At 37.2% G+C, this 25,841-nt stretch overlaps 1 protein-coding gene across 1 annotated transcript in view; it reads right to left on the bottom strand.

Annotated features, from left to right (window-relative positions):
* LOC123312206 (retinal guanylyl cyclase 2-like) overlaps window positions 1–25,841 on the bottom strand; it is a 147,849-nt gene that overhangs the window by 55,367 nt on the left and 66,641 nt on the right. Inside the window, exons 5-8 of the mRNA XM_044896503.1 lie at window positions 22,457–22,609; window positions 16,813–17,558; window positions 11,220–11,408; window positions 5,434–5,688 (exon numbers count right to left, since the gene is read on the bottom strand). Coding sequence (XP_044752438.1) covers window positions 5,434–5,688; window positions 11,220–11,408; window positions 16,813–17,558; window positions 22,457–22,609 — 1,343 coding nt within the window. The remainder of the gene's footprint in view (window positions 1–5,433; window positions 5,689–11,219; window positions 11,409–16,812; window positions 17,559–22,456; window positions 22,610–25,841) is intronic.

Raw genomic sequence — 25,841 nt, 5'->3', positions numbered from 1 at the left:
GTGACCTCATATTTGGTGGTAAGTAGGTATAATCACAGACGACTCAACTGGTTGTCTCTGGTATAAGGTATAATGTACTAATACGTTGTCGAATATTCACTAGAATGTATTTTGACATCTACTCAAAATTGTGAACACTTTTTTGAATATTTCCAGACTCTTTTCATCTCTAGGAAAACATCACTTACTGCTTATTTCAACAAATAGTGGAATAATGACTATGAGTTATGGCTACTGTTACAGGATGACGAAAATATTTTCTGAAAAATTCTGAATTTCGTTACGGGGTAAGAGTCAATTGACCAAATTTATTTTACGGTTTGTTATTCGTGAAAAGGATTTCCAGAAAGGTTTATTCTCGAATTATATCTCCACTTTCAGATCTGGCATTGTGTAGAGGCATAAATGTAACAATTCTCCGCTTTTGTAGAGCTTATTGCCATCATTGAAGAGCGCCAAATATCCTAGTTTCACCAGAGAAATATTTTTTGGGCAATTTTAAAATACACAAGTTACCTCCTATGGTCCTATGTCGGATAAGGAAAAATGAATCATTCGAATATTTTATAATCATGTCTTTCAATTCAAATAAAGGGGAAATTTGTCGCTTGAATGAAGAATAAAATTGTAAATTCATTTACGAAACAGGATCTTATATCTGTATGTTTTTCATCATTTTTTAAGTTGGACTACTTTTTGAATAAATAGTTCATTTGAATAGCATATGATAGTGTAAATAAAAATTGAATATAAGTTGGGAAACTCAACAATAGAATTGATATGAGTTATTCAGATGCTATAACTATTCTACTATTTCATGCTTCAGAGGGCGAATAGGTTTTAGAACTGTGGAAGTGCATTTTGCATATTCTGGATGAAAATAAACAAATGGATTAGAATTTATTCTTGTATAATCCTGCTCTTGCATAAGAATTTTAGCATCAAGTATTCATTCGTCAGTATCCAGTTATGGTAAATCACTAAGATGGCTTAGTCCGTTGAGTGTACAGGGTGGGCAAAATTCGTTGTCTACTGAGAGGATCTCGAGAATTATAGCAGCTAGAAGAAAACGGATGACATTTCCGAGCTCATTTTCGGAAATATAAAGTATGGTGAAAAGCGCATCCTCCTACGATATTTTGTTTTTGAGTTTGACAATTTCATAAAGTTCTCATAACTTTTTTGTCTTTGAAGTTACAAATCTAAAACTTGAACCTTTACAAGCTCTTTTTTACGTAGAATCCACTGATGAGCTCAAAATATTTTTTTATTTCGAATCATTGGGTGAACTTTCATTTCTTCAAATGCAAACTTTTATCGAATTTGTTATTTTTGATTTGGAAAAAAATCTTTTGTCAGTAGATTCTACGTACGAAAGTGCCTAAGAAGGTTCAAGTTTCAGATCTGTAACTTCAAAGACAAAAAAGTTATGAGAACTTTTCGGAATTGTCAAAATCTCAATTTTTGTTTATAACTCGAAATATAAAATTGATAGGTCGATTCTGTTCATAACTCAAAATCTATTCACGTTAGGCTGGATCTGTTTTCAGATTTGGATTGGTCATGAAAAAAGAGCTCGAGAATGTGTCATACGTTTTCTTCTAGCTGCTATAGTTCTCGAGATCCCCTCAGTAGACAACGAATTTTGCCCACCCTGTACAGGGTGGGCAGCAAATATAACTGTTAGAAAATATCATAGTACGCCACTGGAATGCTATCGAAAAAGTGTCTGTAAACTGTTTTTATTCCAACATCCTAGCACAAACAGAAACGGAGATAATGACCGAAGTTGAAATTTTAATTTTGGCCTATAACTCGAAGACAAAAGAATATAAAGGAATGCAGGTGATGGCATTATTAGTTTCTCGAAAAACGACGACCGTAATGTGCCATGCATTTTCCTCTGTTTCGTTGGGTTGAAAAAGTTGTAGTTCAGGTATCACCAATTTTGCCCACCCTGTACATTTCGAACGTTGCATCCAGACAGGGATGTTGACACAATGTCAACAAAGAGATGATAAGCCGGATCAAAAAACGACAGCAACAATCCAAGTCTCCAATATACCGAGAAATAACATCATATCCTATTCATCACCTTGGCGAATTGGCTGGTTATTGGATGTATATAAATACACCCCGAGGAGGGTGGTGAGTGTTTCTAGTCCCCGTAATATTTCAATAATGTCGATACGGCCGATGTTACCCGTTGTGGCGGAAAAAGTGAACGGGGTGACAGGCAAGGCTGTATTTCAGATGAATTATTTACACACCAGCCGGCTCGTCCTTCAAGCCGATTTATGTCTGGATAGATAGGAGAGGATTTTGTCTGATGGTGTTCTTCTTGGTTCGTAAACAGAGAATTGTGATCGATATCCCTCTATCGATATACATTTTCATGCGGAAACTAGTTTGTGGAGTAAATCTCGCTTAGGGACGTGGAAATGGCAACAGGGTTATAAATTTCTTTGGCCAACCTTGGTAGAAACGTTCAACTTCTGATTCTGAAGTAGCAACTTATTGAAATTCTATTTATATGAAACTGGTGATGATCAGTGGAGGCCGATGAAACATGAAACTTCGGAGGCGTTCTCTTGAGAATAGAGGGAGTCCGAGAGACTTGCTCGAACCACCTCAAATAAACTGCTCCACATGAGTTAGGGATATTGACTTAAATTGCAAAAAAATATAATTAAAATAAGATTTTTGTGATGAAAATTCATATCAATATGATTTCAAGTTGCAAATTAATTTTAGCCTGTAGGTCTGCAGTGTATACAGGGTGGTTAAGAAAAATCGAGTAAAATAACGAAATTTTATTCCCAGAGAATTCAAGCATTTTAAGACTATCAATACAATGTATGGCCTCCACGGGCATCAATAACAGCTCGACATCTTCTTTGCATACTACACACGAGGTTGTTGAACATTTCTGGAGGAATTTGGTTCCATAAACGGGGCAGAAGCTCTCTCAGATCATTTAAGGATTCTGGGGTAGGTTGATGATTATCTAATCTTCTTTGGAGCATATCCCATGCATATTATATGCAATTCAAATCTGGTGAGTTGGAGGTATTGGTAAATAAGGAATACCAAGCTCCTCGCGCGCATTCTCAATTATGGCTGCTCGGTGCGGTCTAGCGTTATCGTCTAGAAATTGAAAAGTTTCGCCAATAGCAGCGTGAAAATTTGGCACAACATTGTCAATGACATGCTCCCTATAGTGTAAAGCGGTCATATTCCTGGATAAATGTGTAGATCTGTGCGCCCGATGAAACATATCCCGGCCCATACCATAACACTACCCCCTCGGAATGGATGGACTTCTTGGACATAGCGACGATTACGGGGTATGCGTAGGATTGTCCATACCCTTATTCTTCGAGAATCTGAAAATCGTCCATATCTGGATTCATCAGTGAAAAGGACTACGCCATTGATCGTTCCAATTGACATGTTTCCCTTGCCCATTCCAGTCTTTGACGCTTATGGTCACGTATTAATGGAACTCCTCTTAATAGACGTCTAGAACCTAGATTCACCTCTCTCAAACGTCGTCTGATGGTTTTGATAGAAACTTGGACCCCATCTGCATTTTGAAGATTATTCCGTAGCATTGTACACGTAGATGTAGGGTTTCTTCTCGCCGAAACCGTGATGAAACGATCCTGAGCAGGTATTGTTTTTCGTCGCCCACCAAGCCTTGGTCTTTCCAACACGGAACCTGTCTCCCTGAACCTATTCCAAAGTCGAGATATGACACTTAGGCTGACTTGCAGCCTTTCCGCTACAACAACCTGAGTTAGGCCACCCTGTAGCATTCCGATAGCCCTATTAGCCTCAGCGTTTGTTAATTTACGTCTTGGCATTTTCAGAAAACTCGTTTCGAATCGAAGCCGTTGATAAACTGACTTCATTTCAAAATAAGAACATTCATGATGCATATGCATCAGAAAAAAGGCGACCAGATTGACGAAATGTCTCATACTGATTTTCATTGGATCGATTCAAGTTGTTATTGAGTTTTAAATGATTTTACAGCGATTTTCTCAAAGATAACATACTTTTAAAAACGATTGAATACGATATCCCTAACTCTTGTGGAGCAGATTATTTCAATTCAAATTTCGCGCTACCGGTATCGTTAATAGCTTGCAACATACTCGTAACAAGGTAGAACTAATGGCGGCTTCAATTTGGCCGCCATCAGAACAGTTCGGGAGTGAGAGGGTGGTTAGGAAGTAAGAAATTGAATAATTTTTGTTTGTTGCACTGTCTGAAAAGTTTAATTGGTGTGTGGTGCTAATTAGTTTTTTTGCTTCCATTGATTATTATTGTTATACAAACGATGAGTCTTTTTAATAATAGTTGTAAAAGTTTTAAGAAAGGATATGTTGAATAGGCTAGAAGAGAGTACAGGAGACTTGACCTATACTATGGTCGAGAGACATAATCAGTGTTCCAAGTTTCCCGTACTGAGCTGAGCTGAGATAATAGTTTGATTCGAAAAAAGAAAATTGAATAATAGAAATAAATATAAGGTTCAAAAAAGTAAGAAACATCTCGAAAATAAGTGAGAGTTACTCTAAAATAGATAATATGTATTTCATACGCTGATATATCTGATGATTAAAACCTTGACAGAGAAAATCGTTGGTCATTGGAAATTGTTTTCTTTCGATGTTTTTCCTGATAAACAAACTTATGGTCTCTCTCGCCCCCTATTCAACTCTCCCATGGGTTAGGGCGACATGAGCCAATTTTCGGTTCATATAAAAAGAACTGCTGTAGTCAAAATGTTCATCCCACCATCACTCTACTATTATCTAGTTACCTATTTGGGCATGATATCTCCACGCAAAAAAAATGAGTTGCTACCATTTACAGATACAACTTGAGTGGCTTCAGAGTGAAAAGGGTTCAACTCTCCCGGACTCCCTATACCTTTTTGCCTCATTATCGAACGCATTCAACTTTGTTCTTCTCAATTTTTTTTCTCTTCTCTCTCCTGATATTCTCCGAAGATTTTCTTGTGAAAATTCACTCGAATATAAAAATCCAATATGAATTTCAAATGAAAACACTTCCATAGGAAAATTGTTTTTTTTTCTTTCATTCTCAGTTTCCACTAAGATAGTTTTGAATGCATTAAATTTTGATATTCTTTGACATTAAGCTCTTTCATTACTATAAAAATTCCTAGCCAAGTCCATATTAAGCTCAACTGATACAGATTTACCCTCTACTCGACGTCTGACATTCAATTAACCTAATTTAGTTGTACCTACGTGAATAAAAAGCATAATCTCCGCAAACCCCTGAAATATGAGCATCTCTGCATAATTCAAGTCCGAGTGCAACACGCACACCACTCGAATAGCAACTGCAGAGTCCCTCAGCTGCTAATCCAGCTTCGCAGGACCAAGTGACACTTACCCTAACGAGATCCGTCAGTAAGCTCAACCTGAAGGACCAATCCAACTTGATATCGTCCTGTTGCAACACGTCCTGCAGCGATCCTCGAGCGCAGTACTCCGACACCAGCGCCGCCCTGGGCGGCTCCGCAAGACACCCGATCAAAGGGTTGAGGTTCTCGTGCCGCAGCCCGTGCAACAAGACCAATAATTCAATCGCCTTATCTTTGATCTCGCCGCCGGCGTGGGGGACGGGTTTCATTTGCACCAAATCGCCCTGGAATGGAGATGTCGATTAGGGAAATTGGATCTTCGTCGAGTGATTTATCCGGTAGGGTGAAATGTGAAATGAAAAGATACACGTCAGCAGGAAACTTCGCGAGAGATTTTCAGAGCTCGTCTCGCGTGTTACTTCGAATCTTGAAAAAGAGGGTCCAAAAAGCTCAAAAATTCTTCGCGAATTATTCTTATAAAAGTTTGAGGTTATTGAAACACAGTTACTGATACCAAATATCGAGTATAATCCTACAAGGATCCTTTCAGCTTTTCGCTTATTTCGACTCATTATGAGTGTATAAGATTGAGGAATTAAACATAAAAACAAGAATAGTAACGTTAATGTCATTTTTTAAAACTTATTATGGGTTTCTTTTCTCAATACCGGAAGCACAAGGGTTGAGAATAAAAGTTGTTTGTAAGTTTTTGCGTTAAAGTTGTACACAATGAGCTGCTACACTTTATTTGCTGATTCTTTATTCATTAATTTCCTGCGTTAAATGTTAACATATTTTCATTCATTCCTAGTCTAGGACTGAAAAAATTTTGTTATTTTCTTGACTATGTGAATTCTGCAAACATAAATTTCAAAGGTCAAATTTCAAATTTACAAGGATAACTCTCGATAGAGCCTGAGTTTGAATCACTGGAGCTATGAGGCCCAACGAGGTCGCTGGAGATCATTATAGATCTCATGCGTCTTCATCTTGTGATAAGCCCATAAGGCCATTCTGAGAATATCCAGGAAAAGTTTGTGTGATGGGAAATTAGGAATCAGAGAGCCTGGGCCTCTCTGACTTTGCTCATCCCATCTGCTAACCTTCCCAATGACTTGGCCATAAAGAAAACATCCATCCCCCAAATCCTCGAAGGAAATACTAAAGGATGTTTTCAAAGGTGAGGCTTTTTTTGACAGAAGATAGAAGTAATCGAAATAAGTCGTTTAACCAAAAATTGTGTATACAAAATATCCAAGATGGCTGAGATACAACCCCTAGAATTAAAAAAAAAATTCATTGAATTCCATTTGAAAGTAAGGGAGTGTGGAAGTTGACTCAGCCATCGCAAAAACGAAACAAAACATTAACACTAGCATTAACATAATATGGCTGGACAATGAATGGTTCAGTACCAAGTTCATCGGATTAGATGCATCAGGTCACTTTTGAGAGAATCATAATTGTTGTATCGTGCAATTTAGGGTGAAAACAAAATGTAGAAAATCGAGGTAGTACCTTGAAAGTGCTAATGTTAGTTATGTTGAAAAAGTGCTATGATGTTTCCCCAATTCATCCCATTTTTACGACGATTGTTGGAATGTTCAAACAAGAAGATTGTTATGCCCATTGTGAAAAAATTCGTGAATAATTTAGACGAATTTTATTGGTGAGATTATGAAGTATTATTCTATTTTTTACACTTGTTTTCTAAGTCTCTTCTGTCAGTTGGTATCGAAATGAACCATTTCATAAAATCATGTAAGTTACTAAAAAATAATGGGAAGAATTTGGCAATCCATTTTCATTACCACGTAAATATCGAACGAGCCAATATCGTAAACGAAACCACATCATGTTCGAATCAGGAGTTTTTCTCACTGCATGCTTTGCGATAATTCAGCTAACAATCGGTGTAAGGTCGTATTAGGATCTATTTCAGTAATCATTTTCAAATTTCCAACTTTGTCATTTTGAAATTTTGTATCCTAAGTGATTTTTGGTGAAACGCTTCATTTTGACCAGTTCTACCTTCTGTTGAAAAAAAGCCTCACCTTCAAATACACCCTGTATAAATGATATGCAGATGGTTCGAAAATCACAATAGGAACTGGTGTAGGAGTATTCGGAACTGATACCAGATGCTTACTTTTGCTTGGCCGCTGTCCAAACGTCTAGAAAAATGACAGAGCAATACATTCTGACAGTCAGGCTGCCAGCACTGAACACGCACATCATGGATTCTAAAATGATATGGGAGTGCCGAAGGAAATTCAACTAATTAGGCAAGAATAATATGGTCTGTTCAGCCTGGCTTCCCGGACACTCATAAGGAATCGAAGGAAATTTTATTTGGTGCAGATACTAGGAACTAGTGGAAATATGTGATATTATCTGATTTATCAATTTTCTCAGAAATGAAAATTGATCGTTATGTAAACATGACATTTCTTGGCACTACTTATTCCTCGACTAATCCAGAGAAGGTTCAAAAACCTCGAAATCCTTAAATTTTTTCCACGAATTTGCCGCATAATGTAAAATATCTGGAGAAGGTGTGTTTCATCGACAAAAACCTATCAAAAACTTTTAATTCATTGATGTGTGACTGATATGTGAGCGTCCATAAGACATACTTACCCTTTTGGTGGAAATTCTAACGCACTGATGAAGAATAAAACATGTCAACAAAACTTGATGGATACTAATGAAACATTTCACAGATACATGAAAGAGAATTGCAATGGTACAATTTGAAAAGTCAATTTGTTTCAACCAAATTATTCAAAATTTAATAAAACAGTGTTTTATTCGATGAAAAAATCTTAAAAGTGAACTAGTCATCCCATATTATTATAGATATATAATTTCTTTTCTTCCGCAGCGAAATATTCGTGTGGGACGAAATAGTATCAAAAGTTTCGAAACTTCACTTCTGCAAATGAAAGATTGCAATAGAGCATCAGATGCAAAGTGATTACCTCCTCTTCTAATAGTCGTGTTGTGAAGAAAATTTCATCCCAGAGTTCTGGCATCGTATAAACTAACTGTTTAAATTTATGCCACTAACTAATAAGCGGAAGCTCAACCCGAAACTTCGGAAGACCTCCCCCACACTCGCATATCCCATCAACTTTCCTAACGCTTAATTAATTTTTGAGGGATGTGAAAATTTCTCTAGGGTTACAAACTCCCCACTCACAAATTTCGCCGGGGTGATGCTCAGATACTCGCCATGTTGACGTTACGTTAGGGTGAAATAAATATTGCAATGGAATTATCTCGTTCCTATCCACCCTCGGTGACAATAAAACTGTTACACTTACAGTACGAGTCTATTTCTTGAAATAAATTCAGTGTCGTTGAATTGATATTTAACAAAAATGAAGTAATTCGGAAATGAAGGAATCAATGAAATATACTTACAACAGAATGATACCTGGTGGCCCACCCCAGACGCGGCGCTCATTTTGAGGGAGTAAATGAAGATATTTTGAAATTCTTTTCTTGTGAGGTGTGTAAGGTGTTCAAAAGCACAATTTAAAATTATTGTCATATATATACAGGCTCGCAATATTGACCAAAGTTACACTTTTTTAAATGTAATACTCTGTATTTGACCTCAAACATGGAATGGCAAGCTCAAATTATTATGATTTTCTTCGGAAGACTGTATACCTTAGAAGGACCATCTACGAGATAATGGCAAAAATGGTTTACTAGTATTGACTTGAAAATCGAAAATGGCTCAGAAACTATCAGGTTTAGATGTAGGAAAATTTTATGAAGATATTCTAGATTTTTCACAGAAAAGGAAACGTGGATGGTCCAAAAACTAAACCCAACTAATGCCGACGTTTCGCGGATATATTTCCACTTCTTCAGGGCTACAAAAGATACATTTTTTCAAAGATCTTACATAAATCTAATCATATAAAATCCATCAACACAGAATGCAATAAAAGCTGAAATAACATTTAAAATTTCCAAGAGTACGAAACAAAATTCAGAAATACAACAAGATTTTTTTATTATTTTCTTTTATGATTCAAAAAGGAGTAAAACTCGAACTACACTTACATAATCAAAAATACACAAATTTATCAACTTTTTCGGAAAATAAATTAGATTGGACGAAAAACTGACTTGAAACACTCACCAAAGCTGAAATTATGTGTGTGATGTGTGATGAACAATACAGACCAGAGACCCATGGAAACTCGAAAAACTTCGTCAGAAAATTCTATATTGTGTCGATCAATGCAGTGCATCACCTTCAATGAATGTGCCAAAACTGATGCGATCCCCCATATCGTGTTTATGACAGGTGGAATCAACCGTATGAAATCAATTGTTTATCAACATAATTAATATATTTTATTTATCTTTTTTGTCTTGTTTTGAAATTACCTAGTTGGGTATTTATTTTTACGTTCAACGATATACAGGTTGGGCTTTTTGAAACGAAACAGACGAGACAACCACCTTAATTGTTGAAAAGTAATTACCAATAATAGTTATTTCGTTGTCTAATGTTGACAATTAATGGTTTCCATCGTAACCACAGAATGAATTAGTCAAAATTGATGATTTCACATAGCATGGTTAGCGTAATTATTGAATATCTCGAAAACAAATGCATTGAATGAGAAAAAAATTAATAAAAAAAAAATTTTGGGGTTGGTGTTCTAACACTAAGGGTTGAAGCGATATAGTTGTGAATTTGACCTTAAAAGTTGTCCCCCTCGAAACAAAAATCGACGTGTCCGGGCATTTTTTCGAAATAAATTTATTCCGCCCGTTATCTCGTCTGTTTCGTTTTAAAAAGCCCACCCAGTATAGGAATACCGGGTATGCCATTTGAAATTAGAAAGTTTTCGACGATTATTTGTAGTTGATGTATGAGAATTAATTATGATCACTCTGTATAATCCAGAGTTTCTTTTATATTTAGGAGTAGCCAACTTATCTACTCGAAATAACTCTGTCTGTATCGCTGGCGTAACTAGTTTCTTCATTAATTGCTATTCAAAAAAACTCCATATTTTCGATTTTTCGCCATTATCTCGTAAAGGGTGCTTCTGAGCTATAAAATAATCTGAAGAAACTCATCACAACTTGAGCTTGCCATTCCATTTTTGAGGTCACATATAGGGTGTTACATTTAAAAAAGTGTAACTTTGGTCTATATCTTTGTTTTAGAACATCCTGTATAAATGACAATAATTTTAGATTGTGCTTTGGGACATCCTACACACACCACAAGAAAATATTTCCAAAATATTTTCATATACTACCTCAAAATGAGCGCGCGTCTGAGGGGTATAATTTCCACCAAACCACGACACGTGTTTGGCTATCAGGTAAACCTTCACCCAGAGAACTGGAAACATATCCTTTTCAATTTAATTGCGAGTATAAAATCTGTTCACAAGCCTTTATGATATTATGACTTTTCCACCCTTTCTGAGTTCTTTTATAGCTTTTACTCAAAATCCAATGTTTCGCGTTGGAGCATATTTCATTCTGTTATGTTGAAACATAAAATTTTTATTTGAGTGCACCCGCATTTCCACAGTCGTAAAATAGAGATGTCTTTAGTTTTTCGCATAAACTTGCTTCAGAAATATAGGTATGGATCCAATTAGTTCATTCAATTGATGATTCCGATTACGTCTAACGAATATTGGACGAGAAACCCTCTTTTAAAATTACCCTTAATTGTATTCGACCTAGGTATTGCTAAACACACAAGTAGTTAATAAAAATCATATATTATCAAACTCATTTGCGAACAACGTGAGTCTCAACTTACATTATACCTCACCCTTGGGTCGACGATGATCTGTTTGGCTAGGTTCGGGCTAGAGCCTCCAGCTCGCAGAGGTGTCCTGCCAGATGCACTAGAGCTTTGCAGAAGATCAGGCTTGTCGATGTTGGGAATTCCGAATTCTTGCAGCTGCTGCAACCAACAGCAGAGCATAGCTTCTATGCCCTCTTCAACCTAAGTAAAACAATAATAATATTTCAGATGATTGATTGGATCGTACACAGAACCAAAAGCATAAGATATAATTCGTCATAGATGTTCAAAATTCCTCAAACGGATCTACAGAAATGGTTGTTGACTCATACAGATCTGAAAAAAGGGTTTTTTTCCATTCACCTAAAACTATAGAAAGAACTACTAATTCATATGGTCAATGCATATGATGATACATTTACACATATAGGGTGACAATTTGAAATCTTACCAGGCCAATTATATCACGACAAGAATGATTTCAGAAAAAATGCAGGAACAGGTCAATTTCTATTCGTAGGAGGACATATTTTGAGCAGAATTGTAAGCCAAAATCTCCACAGGTGTAGGAGCTATCAACCCTAAATTCTCAATAGGGAATAGGGGTTGAGCTATACCTCAATTGAAAGTACACTTGACCCTCTACATGAACACTATGGTTTACAAATTTTTATTGAGTAGTTACAGGGGCTGACAATTTGAAAACTTACCAGGCCAATTTTTTTCTCGACAAGGATGTTTTCAGAGAAAATGCCGGAACAGGTCAATTTTTATTCGGAGGGGGACATGTTTCTAGCAGAATTGTATGCCAAAATCTCCTCAATCTTAGGTGTAGGGGTTATCACTCCTAAATTCTTAATAGGGAGTAGAGGGTGAGCTATACCTCAATTGGAAGACCATAGTATTATGTAGAGGGACATATTGTCTTCCAATTGAGGTTTAGCTCAACCTCTATTCCCTATGAAGAATTTAGGGGTGATAGCCCCTACACCTAGGTTTGAGGAGATTTCGGTTTACAATTTTGCTCATAATATTACCCCCCTCCCTTAAAAAAATTGAACTGTTCCGGCTTTTTCTTTGAAAACATCCTTGTCGAGACATAATTGACCTGGCAAGTTTTTAAATTGTCACCTCCGGGAACTACTTCAAGAAATCAATAAAAATTTGCAACTCATAGTATTCATGTAGAGGTACAAGTCACAAGTGATCTCTCAATTGAGGTAAATCTCACCCCCCATTCCCTATTAAGAATTTATTGGTAATAGCCCCTACACCTAGGGTTGAGGAGATTTCGGCTTACAATTTATGCTCAAAATATATCCCCCTCCTAATAAAAATTGATCTATTCCGGCATTTTCTCTGAATACATCCTTGTTGCGACATTATTGGCCTGGCAAGTTTTCAAATTGTCACCCTATATGAGGCTGGTTTTAGGATAAGAAACATAATTTGATAAAATATGGGTTCCCATTAGAAATAAGGAAGTTTGATGAAAACTCAAATAGAAATTCATGGTAATTCCCTGGCAAATTATTTGATCAAAATGAGAGAGAGAAATCTACAACAGCTTTCATTCCTCCAACATTTTCCTTATATTAGTGAAGTCATATGATCAGAGTCACAATAAATTTGATGGGAATAAAAAATAAATGATGGCTGCTTCCGGTATAACCGTGTGAAAGAAACATGAAGAATTTTCATCTTCTAGGCATTCCAGATAGATATGAAAGTAGTAACAATGAGTTTCACGAAAATGTTGTGAAAAGTTTGTATAATTTTGAGTAAAAAAAAAGACCTTGTTAATATAAGGTCCAATCTAATGATTGGACAGTGATATATATGTGATTTCCATGTTTTTTGAAACACAATAAATCAATTGCTTTTCATCACATAGCTACTATCCTCATACTAAAATTATCTAATAAGAGCTTTAGCGACAAAGATTTTTCAGGTAAAAAAACAGGATGGACAACTCTTAGAACCAGCTAAAAAGCATGAGATTGTAATACACTTTTTGTTGATACATTTAATGGACCCGAAAGAACATGAACAAGAATTTTCACGAACATCGTCAGCTTACTTTTTTCTACCATCACTTGATATTTAAGCTGATTAATAGACAGTCTACCGTACGTAAGAATCAAACAATGATTATATCTCCATCTCTTGAAAAAACAATCCTGTTTTAATTTCCGAAAAGCTCAAATCCCCAAGGAATGCGACAGGATCTCCGACAATTTACGACTCCCAAACTTCCAAATTTAAAATAATCCAATCAGAGAAGTTCTAAGGGTCGGCGAGTAGAGACATAAATCACGAAAATCTAACGGGCACATTTACTTCGGAGATAACCCTTGTAATCCTCCTTCCAGACACCGACGTGGGGATTGAGTCCCATCAGTGGAAAACTGGAACAATAATTCACTCACACGGTTCGTGTTTCTGATTTTCCGGGAAATGAAAGGAGAAAAAGCTCGTGAGGAAAAGGCTGGAAGTGGTTATGGGCCCAGTTAAGATGTGTGAGATGGGCACAGACAACTCCAAGCTTTTCCGCAAATCTCTCTGAATTTTATTCTTAAGCTCTGTCCATTCGACGAGTGTGATGTCGCATTAGAAGCTGTAAATGTGGGTGGGGGAGAGGTCTGGAGGTTTTGAATGTGATCAAGGGAGAGAAAGTGTTCTTCTGTTTTAAATGGAAACTGATTAAATTATGCACTCTTGCCGAAAGCTTCACCGACTTGCATTACACCTACACGCAAATGATTTCTTAAAATGATTTTGTTTTCAATTCTACAATGCCACATTTTCAATGGAGTGATTAAATGATCAGTTATTTTATTGACCATTCCGGGACATATTTGACGACAAATGAGAATTTTTTCACTAGATATACAGGCAAAGTCGAAAAACTTCAACATCAAAATTCTTTTCGAGGACCCTGAAGACCCATTAGCCTAACTAATGAAGCTTAATATTTTCCCCCATGAATGGACTGCAGCTGCTTACTTTTTCTGAATAGAAAAAATGTGCAGTGAAATACTTTATGTATTTCTCGTCAATCCTACAACCTCTTCTTAGAGGTTGAATATATTAACCTGATAAGTCAAGTAAATGTGCCTTTTTCGAAATGGAAAGTTGAGGTTAAAATTTTCCTACTTTGCGAAACACTCCTACTTTGCGTGGTGAAGATTTCCAGTCTTTTAGATGTCAAATGATTCAGTCAAATATGTCGAGAAAACTATAATCTTTTTTTGCAAAAGTCATATGCTTATGAGGAGGACATATTCAAATCAGCCCAGGGGTAGCTATTTCTTTGTAGATACAAGGTACTATAAGTTTTCAAAATTTATCGCTCTTAAATCTTAAGTTAGCGATTTTTGTGCTATTTGTTTCATTTTATAACTTTGGACGTACATCCTTATGCCACTCTTTAATTGATCGTTTCAATGGTTCATCATTCTTGGTGATCAATAATGTCTAAAAATATTCACCATCTCATTGATTCAATAGGTTGATCAATTTAAAATGATAATGAGTCCATATCACTTTTTTTAAATTTTTCTGAAATTTTGAAATTTATGTTCTTTAGGCACAGTAAATGTAACTCTGTCATATATTCTGCTCATCTGAAGGAGTCTTACTGAACGGTTGATGTGAAGAGTGTGTGGATTTTGAACATCTAAGACATCAATGTCTACAACTGCAACGCAAGCTCTTAGATTTTCTAATTTTATTTTCCCTGTCGACCAGCATCAGACGATACCACTACATATTGCTGATAGAATTATGGAATAATGACAACAATTGCTTTATTGCAGGCAATATATCAGTAAATAACAAAAAATATTATTTACTCGTATTATACCAGTATAAAGCCTCATTATAGATATAAAACAAGGCACATACAAATAAATCAGGCAGGAGGGATCACTTAGATGTCAATTCTAGTTTATGCAAGGTACTCACCGCCTTTGACACTCACAAAAATGAAGCACAATTGAGGAGAAAGTGCGATCGAAAACAATACTTATGAAAAAGTATATTTCATTTCATATTTTCATATGCTTTGAAGGGTTACACTGCACTGTGACTGTGGGGTCTCTCGTGCTCCCCCATCAGGGCTGCTCTCACCGCTCATTCATTCATTCATTCATTGCTGTATCTCGTTACCGAGAATAAATCTACAAAAATTTTCAAAAACAAAACTATCAGTGCGATCAAACTACAGATCCTTCCACAATCCGGGCATGGATAGTCACCAACCAGATCTGACAGCCGCTGTATTCTTCTCGAGTCTCCATCATAACTGTGGACCAAAGACCTGCACTGTGATCTCTCTAACGCTAGTGGTTCTCAGTGAACCGTATCAATTCGGCATCACGGGTATTCTGGTAGCTTAAGGACAGAGTATTTCAAAATCACGACCTCAATCTGAAAACCAAGACAGCTGTTTACAAAGCAGTGGTCCCCCTAACGCTTCTTTACGGAAGCGAAAGCTGGACGCCCTACAGGCGACATATTAAACAGCTTGAACAAACGCAACAACGTCATCTAAGACAAATAATGCACATCAGATGGTTTCACAAAGTTTCGAATGCAGAAGTCTTGCAACGCGCGAGTTGTACAACAATTGAGACTCAAGTAACGAGGGCCCGACTCAGATGGAGCGGCCACATTCTGAGGATGCAAGACACAAGACTCCCCAAAATAGCTCTGTATGGCGAATTCATAGAGGGCGCCCGGAAACCAGGAGGCCAGTATAAGCGGTTTAAGGATATACTACATCAATCCCTAAAATCAGTTAATGCCAATCATAACTGGGAACAACTAGCGTTGGACAGGTCACAGTGGAGGTCTTTGGTACACAGTTAAAATGGAGACTCCATGCCCGGAGTGTGGAAGGATCTGTAGGTCACGGTTGGGTGGCAATTAGCCCTGAGAAATTATAAGTCTTATAAAACCTTTTTTTATTTATTTTTTCTTTCTTTTTTTGTCTTTTTGTAGATTTATTCCCGGTAACGGGATACAGCAATGAATGAATGATGATTGGTTCTCAGTTATAATTGACATTAACTGATTTTAGGGATTGATGTAGTATATCCTTAAACCGCATATATTGGCCTCCTGGTTTCCGAGCTCCCTCTGTGAATTAGCCATACAGAGCAATTTTGGGGAGTCAGAATGTGCCGCTCCATCTGAGTCGGGCCCTCGTTACTTGAGTCTCAATTGTTTTTCAGACCATAGCTCTCACTGCTATGCCATCTGCAGCTTTCGTTTTTTGCGTTGGTCAGCAATAGCGAGGCATATTGTAAATTGCACACAATGAAGCAGAAAAGTACAATATCACATCGGTAGTTGATATAAATTAATACACTTTCGCATGGAAGTTATCCCACCTGAGTATTTGTATGCACCTTGTTTCTTATTGGAGCATGTGTGAATTTTCATCGTAGTGTAATCTGAAAATACTAATATGCTAAAGCTGTGCTCATAAGAAAAAAGCATGTGCCTAATCAAAGCTTATTGAGACTTATAATAATTTGAGTTCGGCCAAACTACATCTGCCTTGCAGCAATAGACTTCGAACAATACTTTCCTTTCTTACCCTTCGCGCGTCCGTAATTTGCGGAAACACGAAATCAGTAGCGGTCAAGATCACCTTATACGGACCCTTGGTCACTTTCTTCCTCAACAACTGAGTCCTCGCGAAAGTCGCAACGCCCATAAGCACGACAAGGAACAAACAAGAACAGCCCAGGATCAGCAGCACGCTCACCACTTTCGCGATCTCAAACTCACAGCCTTCGCACTCTTCCGCTCGCCTATGCTTGACCAGCCACTCCTCGAGATTGCCAGGGATCTTGGTCAGGTCGAAGTTCGAAGAGTTCGCCTCTCGCCTCAACTTCACCAGCAGCCGTAGGGTATCGCCCTCGGCTACGTCGGCCACGTAGAAGTTCTGATCGTCCGACGACTCGTAGTCGTAACAGACTGGTCGACCGATCGTGTCGTTCGAAGACGCGGAGGCATTTAACTTAGGATCACAGATTAACAGGGTAGATTGGAGGTGGTCGACGATGACGTTCTCCGCGGTTTTGTTGAAGTTCGTTTCGTCGCTGAACACGAGGAGATAGTTGAGGGTGGATGGACCGATGGGGTTTGGGAAGAAGGAGGTGGCGTTATCGGGGGACGAGTCGTTCGGGTGGATGAGTCTTAAAACTTGTTGCCAAGAGGGAACGTTGGCGGAGTCTATGAGGACAGTCACAGTTCGGTGGTCCTGAGCGATGCGAAGGGCGTCTATGGATTGGAGGACCATTTTTCCAGTCTCGTCGGCTGGCAGGCATAAAGCTATGGCTATAAAATAGAGAAACAGTTCGATTATTTATTAATAGTAAAAATGGGGAAAATCAGTGGAAGTTTGCCGTCATTTGACATGAAAAAAGCTAAACAATGGTGATCCATCGGTCAATAACTCCTAGAAGTTTTGGGCTAGGAGAATGGGTTTAGCTTTGGCGGTATCGGCACTACTTAGAATAAGGGCGGTGCCAGGGGGGAGCCATGTGGACCATGGCCCCTTTCCCCTTTGAGAAATTGAAAGAATTTATTTGATTTCCCCTCTTCAAATGAGGATGAGTTTCAAAGTAGTTCTCTTTCAGACATATAGCTTCTGTAACAATTGAACCTATATTATATCAACAAACACCTTACAGAATTTCAAATAATGTAAAATTATGCCCCCCTCCCTCAAAATCACTGCTAGAACCGCCACTGACTTAGCGCATAAGCTAAACTTATTTGTTACTTTGTAAGGTTGTTTTAGTGGTGAAGCACGATACCGAGCTGCTTTTTAATAGGAAAATACCCAATCTTTATAGCATATTCCGAATTTACATGAAATTCTTATTTCGAAGTATCCCACCAGTCATAACTTATCTGTGATAATTTTGGACGTAAGGCCACTTTTTTCGACAAATTTCATGATTACCGTATATTCGGGTGACTTGGGACGATTGTTGAATTCAACTTGTCATATTTCAAAAACGGTCACCTATTCATATCTGAAAAATGGGTTCGAATATGCTTGATGACTCAGACTATTGATAAGGATATATACCATGCTTCAGAATCCGGATATAAATTTTGAAAAAAATAAAATATACTTGTCACAAATAACCCACCGATTTTGAAGGCTTGGGACACAAGTTAAAATCTATTGATTTCTCAACTCTCAAATGAAATAAAAAATAGGTGACTTGGGACGGTCTATAGTTTTGAAAAATCAGAATTTGTGATTATATATTTGATATTCGGAAAGGAAATTAAATGATAAACCCCTATTACAGCGAAAGTAAATATATTGCAACTCAAATGTAAAAAAAAACTACACAAAACAAGGAAACTTTGAATTCTTTCATTCTTTGGTGATTTCTTTGTGGAAATAACGTAAAAAACAATATCCTGCGAAAAATAGGCATATTTCCTGCTGCCAATGCGTCGCTTGTATCTATTCGGCATTGTCCCAAGTTAGCCCATGAAACATCCGCGTTGCCGTTTGATTTGTAAACAACCTTGTTTCATGACCTATCTAATATCTCAATATTCTACGTATCCAGAAAAAAAATTACACATGCAAAAAGTGAAACATATATACAGGACACTAAAAAGTATAAAGGCCATAAAAAACGCGCTTTTATTCTCCTGAATTCGTTAATTTTTCCTGTCAATTCAAACGCTCTGGTCACGGCAAATTCAACAGGAATTAATTGTTAAACTAACCACTAACCGAAAAGACGCTACACAATCTTATAAGTTTGTCCCTTCACCCATGAATGGTAAGAAACAAAGAAATCTGCAAGGGGGTTAATTTTCCCAAGTTAGAGGACTGTCCCAAGTCACCCGAATCTACCGTATGATTGTTTTAACTGAAGATCATATCTTGAAAACCGTATGATTTTTTTAAATCGAATTCACGAAGAGTTTTAAAGTCTTCATCGGTTTTTTGGATGACTTTTCAGGTGATCTGAAAGGCACGCACTGCAATTTCTGGAAAATTACCTTCAAAATATGCCAGTTGGATACGCTAGTGGTTAGAAAAATGAGTAAAATTGTTTTAGGTCTAAAATGTTTCCATTTAAATGGTGGAAAATTGCTGGTGGATTGTGAAAATTAGATGGTACAAAGAAAAGAAAGGTATACACCTTTTCATTGGTGGGTGTCCTCTATAGGAGGTCAAAAATGTCAAAAGGCCATATTTCAGCGTCAGTTCTGTATTAAAGTTGGAATTATTCAAATAATAATAATTAAATCATATATGAATATTTTGCTAGGAACTACACATTTTGTGATGGTTAGATGAAATTAACTCTTGAATGGACCATTCATTAAATCAAAACTATACTAGAGATATTGAAAGCGAATATACAATTTCTCAATCTACTCTCCTACACAATTTAAAAAAAAATATTTTTCCTGTAATGGAACGATGAAGAAGATAAAGATCAATATTGAACATCCCTAAACAACCAAAATATATCCCACCCTAATATGATATTCAGAAGGAGCAGCGTAGGATGCGCATTTTATTCAAAAATTTAATGGGTACAGAATCGTTAAAATCACGGAACTGGAAAACCGCACGAGCATTTTCAATTTTCCCTGATCCTCCAGACAATGCCTGTCTTGAGTGAATTCTCAGCAAGGATGAAGTTGTCGGTATTTCGACAAACAATTTAAATTTTCATCGTCTTTCCTCCTGAATGCCGGAAAGTGGGTTTGAACGCTTTCCCTCGATTTTCACTAGAAGAGCATCATTTTAACACTCGTCCCCGTTTCCTCATGAGATTCTTGTTTGCCGATGGATCATTTTTAATTTACGTGAACGAATGGTCATGAAATATTCACTGGGGTAATAATGTTTATATTCATGTTTCACCTACTCTCTCACATAAAATAGGGTTTTGACATATAGTTGGGGAGCCCAAGAAGGAAATTCGGGATATACTCGAGCGTATCAGATTAATACAAGGAGAGATACCTTGGACCCTGTAGAGTACTTCTACCAAAAATTAGACCTGTATATAGGGGGAATTGTCTAAGACAGACTGTCAGAATAGTAAAAAAACGATCATTGTACAAACTCGAGCGTGTCAGATTAAGATATATGTGGTTAATTACATGTTGAAAAGTATATATTCTCTTAATCTGTCAATTTAAGCATGACGAAAATGTGTGGGAGGTCGCCAAAGTTGCAAAAAAAAGTCACATGTACCTACATTCCCGAGCGCATTGGCGTTTTTTTTTTTATTTGGCGCTAATGATTCAAAAGTAATGGAAAAAATAACAGTTTCAGCAATAAAGGTCACAAATATCAGTTTTTTGAATTATCTCCTTCCCTGGGCTTCAAATCTTTTCCGCATTCATTATAAAAGTTGTAGACCGGAAATTCTCATTTAAATTGCCCGCGTTGAGTATTTTTAAGTATTTGAAGTTTCTGTATGTTGGTAGGACTGTCCGTAATTACTATGCCAAATATGAGCGCGGTCTGTCGGCTAGTTTGTTTACGACAGCTGTTGAAACTAATCGACCTTAGTGGTAGTCTGCGAATTTTACAATCGAAAAAAATATTTAATAAATATGTAGTTTGTGTCAAATTTTGTGTTTCGAACGAAATTTCGAGTGCTGACTCGTTGCGAATGCTAGAAAAGGCATGGAGACTTTGTTTTATCGAAAACCCAAGTGTACGAATGGTATAAAGTCTTTAAAAACGGTCGGGAGATCGTCGAAGATTTCCTTCGTTCAGGACGACCGTCGACCTCTTCAACCAACGATAACGTCGAAAAAATCAAGGAAATTGTGTCAAACGGTCAATAAAAATTTCTATTTAACTGTTTTGAGACGTTTGCGTGAAAATATTCGCCGTAAACGGCCAGATTTGTTGCAAAACAATTCGTGGATTTCGCATGACGATCACGCACCATCTCATCGAGCCACGATTAATTACGATTTTAAGACCAAACACTCGATAAATACCATAGACCAGCCACCTTATTCGCCTGATCTAGCTCCGTGTGACTCTTTTCTTTTCTTCAGACTGAAATTACCGCTCCGGAGAACCAGATTTGACTCCATAGATGCCATAAAAGAAAATTCGCAGAAGGAGCTGAAGGCCAGCCCTGAAAGCGACTATAAAAAATATTTCCATGATTGGAAAAAACGTTGACACATGTGTATCGCTTCAAATGGAGCATATTTTGGAGATTCAATAAATATTGAAGAAGTTCAATATTTGTGCGTTTTATTTCAAATTTCCGGATACTTTTTTGTCAGAGTAGTATGGCGATTAATGTACATTAGAGTGGGTTTCTACATTGACTTTGGCCTTTCGTATGTGTGGCTAAGCTCCTCGCCCTTATCGCCCTCTAACTCGAAAATGGTTTAGAGTAGGCAAAATTGCTTCATACGGAAGTTGTATAGAATTTTATTATCTACAACTTTCATAATGAATACAAAAACGATTAGAGCTACAGGCAAGAAGATATTCGAAAAAAATGCATTTTCATCATCTTCAAAGTGTCAGATTAAGAAAACCCCCTCTGATTAGTGTCAGATTAATGGGTCAACACGTCTGCAACACCGAGATTAACCATCTGTATGAAAATCTGACACACTCGAGTATGTACAAGTAACGATTTTTTTTTACATTTTCAAAGGACCGCTGTGAACTTGCGTCACGAACAAATTGTCAGTCCCTTGAAAAGTAGCTTCCTTTGGGTCCAATTAACATATCCTCCAAATATCTGACACGTTCGAGAATTTTTTGAAACATCTGTTGATTTCATATCAGCGGGTATTATGAGTTAAAAGCTCTTTTAATAAAAAAGTATGTTTTATTGACTCTTAAAATCTTGCACTGTTATTGTTCAAACACCTATAATTGCAAGGAAAGTTCAATTAATTTTATTCAGGTTTCACAAACGCTCGCAAAGCAACCATAAGCCAAATTTTTTCCTCATGATATTTCATGCTTTGATGAATAGGTATCATCAACGTTACTTAACTACAGAAACGATGCCGCGAAATGAAATAAAAACGAACTGAACATGGGCATTAAATCGGATGGACAATAACAATAACCCCAGGAAATCGCAGTAAAAGCCGACAAATTACCCGGCTTTAACGAGCAGAAATCGGCCATAACTAAACTCCACTCGTTCCCCTTTTTTATTCGTCCGGTCATCGCCTGTTGGACTCACCTGTGCAGGAGTGCCTCTTCAGAATCCGGAGTTTGTTCTCTATCTTTCTGGCCGATACGTTTCTGCCGATGATGAATGAATGACGAGGTGTGATGCCGATCTCCCTCAGTCCAAGATCGATCGATTGGGCCAGTCCGGGCCACCAACCCTTCCCTGAAACACAGCAGAAAATTATTTCAGATAAGCAAACAGGTTTTATGGGTTATGCCCTTTTCAAAACAATGATTTTTCGAGGGTGACCTTGTATTTTCAATTGGAATTTCAGAATTGATATTCATCCATGTTCTGTTTCGATGTTTACACGGGTCTTTGATTTGTGAATTTTTTTCAAGCAAACTTTTTCTCCTGTTCATATTTCCAACTTTGGTTTGGTTGAAAAAACTTGTTCGGAAATGAATATTCACATACAGTTTCAGTTTATATCATCGAAAGATATCACAAGTATGACATGAATCAAAAAAATATGTATGAAAAACATAAGCTACTCAATGTACTATGATAATATAGTCAATGGTTACTGCCAAGATCCCCAACTTTTACCGTGCCATCTCCCCTTGCTTCATTATCGTGAAATACTTGCGATCTCAGAGGTAGAGCGAATGGATATATGTTATTTTCGCTATGAGAGTTAGGAAAGTGAATTGAGTTGGTCCTCGTTTCCCGATAGATGTCGGGATATGAGTTGTTTTGCTCTTACGGGGGATTTCAGCAGCGAGACCCTGATGTAGCAGATTTGGGCAGTTTTTGACCGCTTTTCGGCATAAATCTAGAGGTATAGACCGAATTTCTTTGGTTATTCGCTGCTAGAGTTGTGGTAGAATGTGGGGACGATGTTAAAAGACCTTATCCAAACATTATAGATTAGATTATAACCTATAATCTTTGACCTTATCTTCAAGGTGGCCCAAAGTGTTTACGTTGGCCAACCCACTCTGAGTGAAACCAGTCGCCTGGAGAAAATATGTGTCAAAAGAGCTATTGAAATTCGAGCTATGTGGGCTGTAGCCCCATGCTGCTGGAACCAGTCGACGATGGTAAAGCGGACTTTACTCGAGCGTCGTGGAGACCTAGTGGACTTCGAAGATTTGATGGTAGAAAGAAAAAAAGGTTCTATGATGTATGCACTTTCAACGGTGGGGAAAGCATCTGCAGGGTCTCAATGATGGGAAAAAATCGTCAGGTGTACGTACTCAAGCGTGTCAGATTGAGATACTGTAATTGCCCTACTTGTCTCTGATAATAAATTCATGTTAATCTGACAGTTTGCGTGGTGGGACTGGAGTTGAAAATATTTTCGAGCTTATCAGATTTTTAGAGGACATGATTGGTCCCAAAGGAAGCTACTTTTCAAGGGACTGACAATTCGGACGTGAGACAAGGTCACAAGGTCAGATTTTCATACAGATGGTTAATCTCGGTATTGCAGACGTGTTGACCCATTAATCTGACACTAATCAGAGGGGGTTTTCATAATCTGACACTTCGAAGATGATAAAAATGTTTGTTTTTTAGAATATCTCCTTGCCTGTAGCTCTAATCGTTTTTGTATTCGCTATGAAAGTTGTAGATAATAAAATTCTATACAACTTCCGTCTGAAGCAATTCTGCCTACTCTTAACCGTTTTCGAGTTAGAGGGCGATAAGGGCGAGGAGCTTAGCCACACATGCGAAAAGGCCAAGGTCAATGTAGAAACCCAGTCTAATGCACATTCATCGCAATATATCTCAAAAACGTTTGAACGTAGAGAAACTTGCTTGAGATAGAATTTGTAGGAAATGGTTATATGCTCTACAACTTTTATAATGAATGCAAAAACAATTTGAAGCCCAGGAGAGGAGATAATTGAAAAAAACTGATTTTTGTGACATTTATGGCCAATTTTTATTGTTTCGGCTTTGTGGAACTGTCATATTATATTTTTTCCGTTATTCTGGAATGATTAGCTTCAAATCAAGAAACAAGCCATCGCGACCGAGAATGTGCACGTGACGTTTTTTTGCATGTTTGGCGCCTTCTCACATATTTACGTCCCGCTTAAATTGTCAGATTAAAATATTAAAAGAATATAAACTTCTCAACATGTAATTAACTATATATGTATATCTTAATTTGATACACTCGAGTATGTACCATGAACGTTTTTTACTATTCTGACAGGCTGTCATAGACAATTGCCCCTATATACAGGTCTAAATTTTGGTAGAGGTACTCTACAGGGTCCAAGGCGAGGGGTGAACCGGTCGTGAATTGTGGTGTACAAATTGCAGGAATTGTCATGAATTGAATTTAATTGCCAATAATTGTTGAGAATTGTCATGAATTGCCAGGAATTGTGGGGAATTATCAAGAATTGTTATGAATTGCCAAGAATTGTGTGAATTGTCAGGAATTGTTGAGAATTGTCGTGAATTGTGGAGAATGGGCTATTTTTCTAAATTTCAAAATCTAAGAATTTTTATAACTCTTATACATATATGGAAATTTATTTTTTTTAAATTTTAACACATTGCATTCGGTCGGAAATTGTGATTTCAGAAGAGCTCTCTTATTGAACATGGATATGTTCTAAGGTATAGAATTCAGAATTTTTTTTTTGTAATATGTGGATATTTCGGTGGATATGGAATTCTATATTTTCTTGATCGGTTTCACTGGTGTCGAATTGACAAAAATTACTAGACTGTAGTAAGGGCATTCTACGTTACACGCTTTTACACAATCGAATGTTTATTAAGTTTCGAAGGGTGTATATCTGAATTTTGAAGCGAATCTCTTACGTGTTGGATACTAATGGAAATGGGTTTCCATAAATAATTTGAATTCGATTTTGGAGTTTTAGGAAACTTGCCCATCGTCGTAAATTATAAAGAATTGTTCTGAACTATTAATTTCCGTGAATTGTTCGAAAATTCTCATGAATTGTCTGGAATTGTTATGAATTGCAATGCATTTTCTAATTGTTGGGCGATTCGCTGTCTTGCAATTCACAGGTGTCCAACTATTAGGACGCAGAAAGGGAGGTTTGCACATGTATATGGACATGTATATAGTCATATTCATGTAGACATGTATATAGTCGCATGCCGGCGCAATAGTGCAAACTCCGAGTTTAATTTCTGTATTCTGTGATTTGAATTAAAGTGATATAAGATTGAGCAGGTAAGAATTATACAACATCATTATTTCTTAATGATACACAATAATTTCCTACGGATGCGAAGCCAGGTTTCTTTCATCCACAGTTACAATCTGTCAACGCCGCGCTCTAAGGATAACTGTATTGTTCAGTATACAATTCTTACAGTTCTGAAAAAGATCGTTTTAGGATTTGAGATTCTCTTGGAAAAAAATGAGATACGTTGCAATCGGATATTATTCATACCT

The sequence above is a fragment of the Coccinella septempunctata genome, chromosome 4, assembly GCF_907165205.1.
Source record: "Coccinella septempunctata chromosome 4, icCocSept1.1, whole genome shotgun sequence".
Taxonomy (NCBI): Eukaryota; Metazoa; Arthropoda; class Insecta; order Coleoptera; family Coccinellidae; genus Coccinella; species Coccinella septempunctata.
The sequence above is the reverse complement of the archived record's forward strand: the minus strand, read 5'-3'. Positions and strand labels throughout refer to the sequence as shown.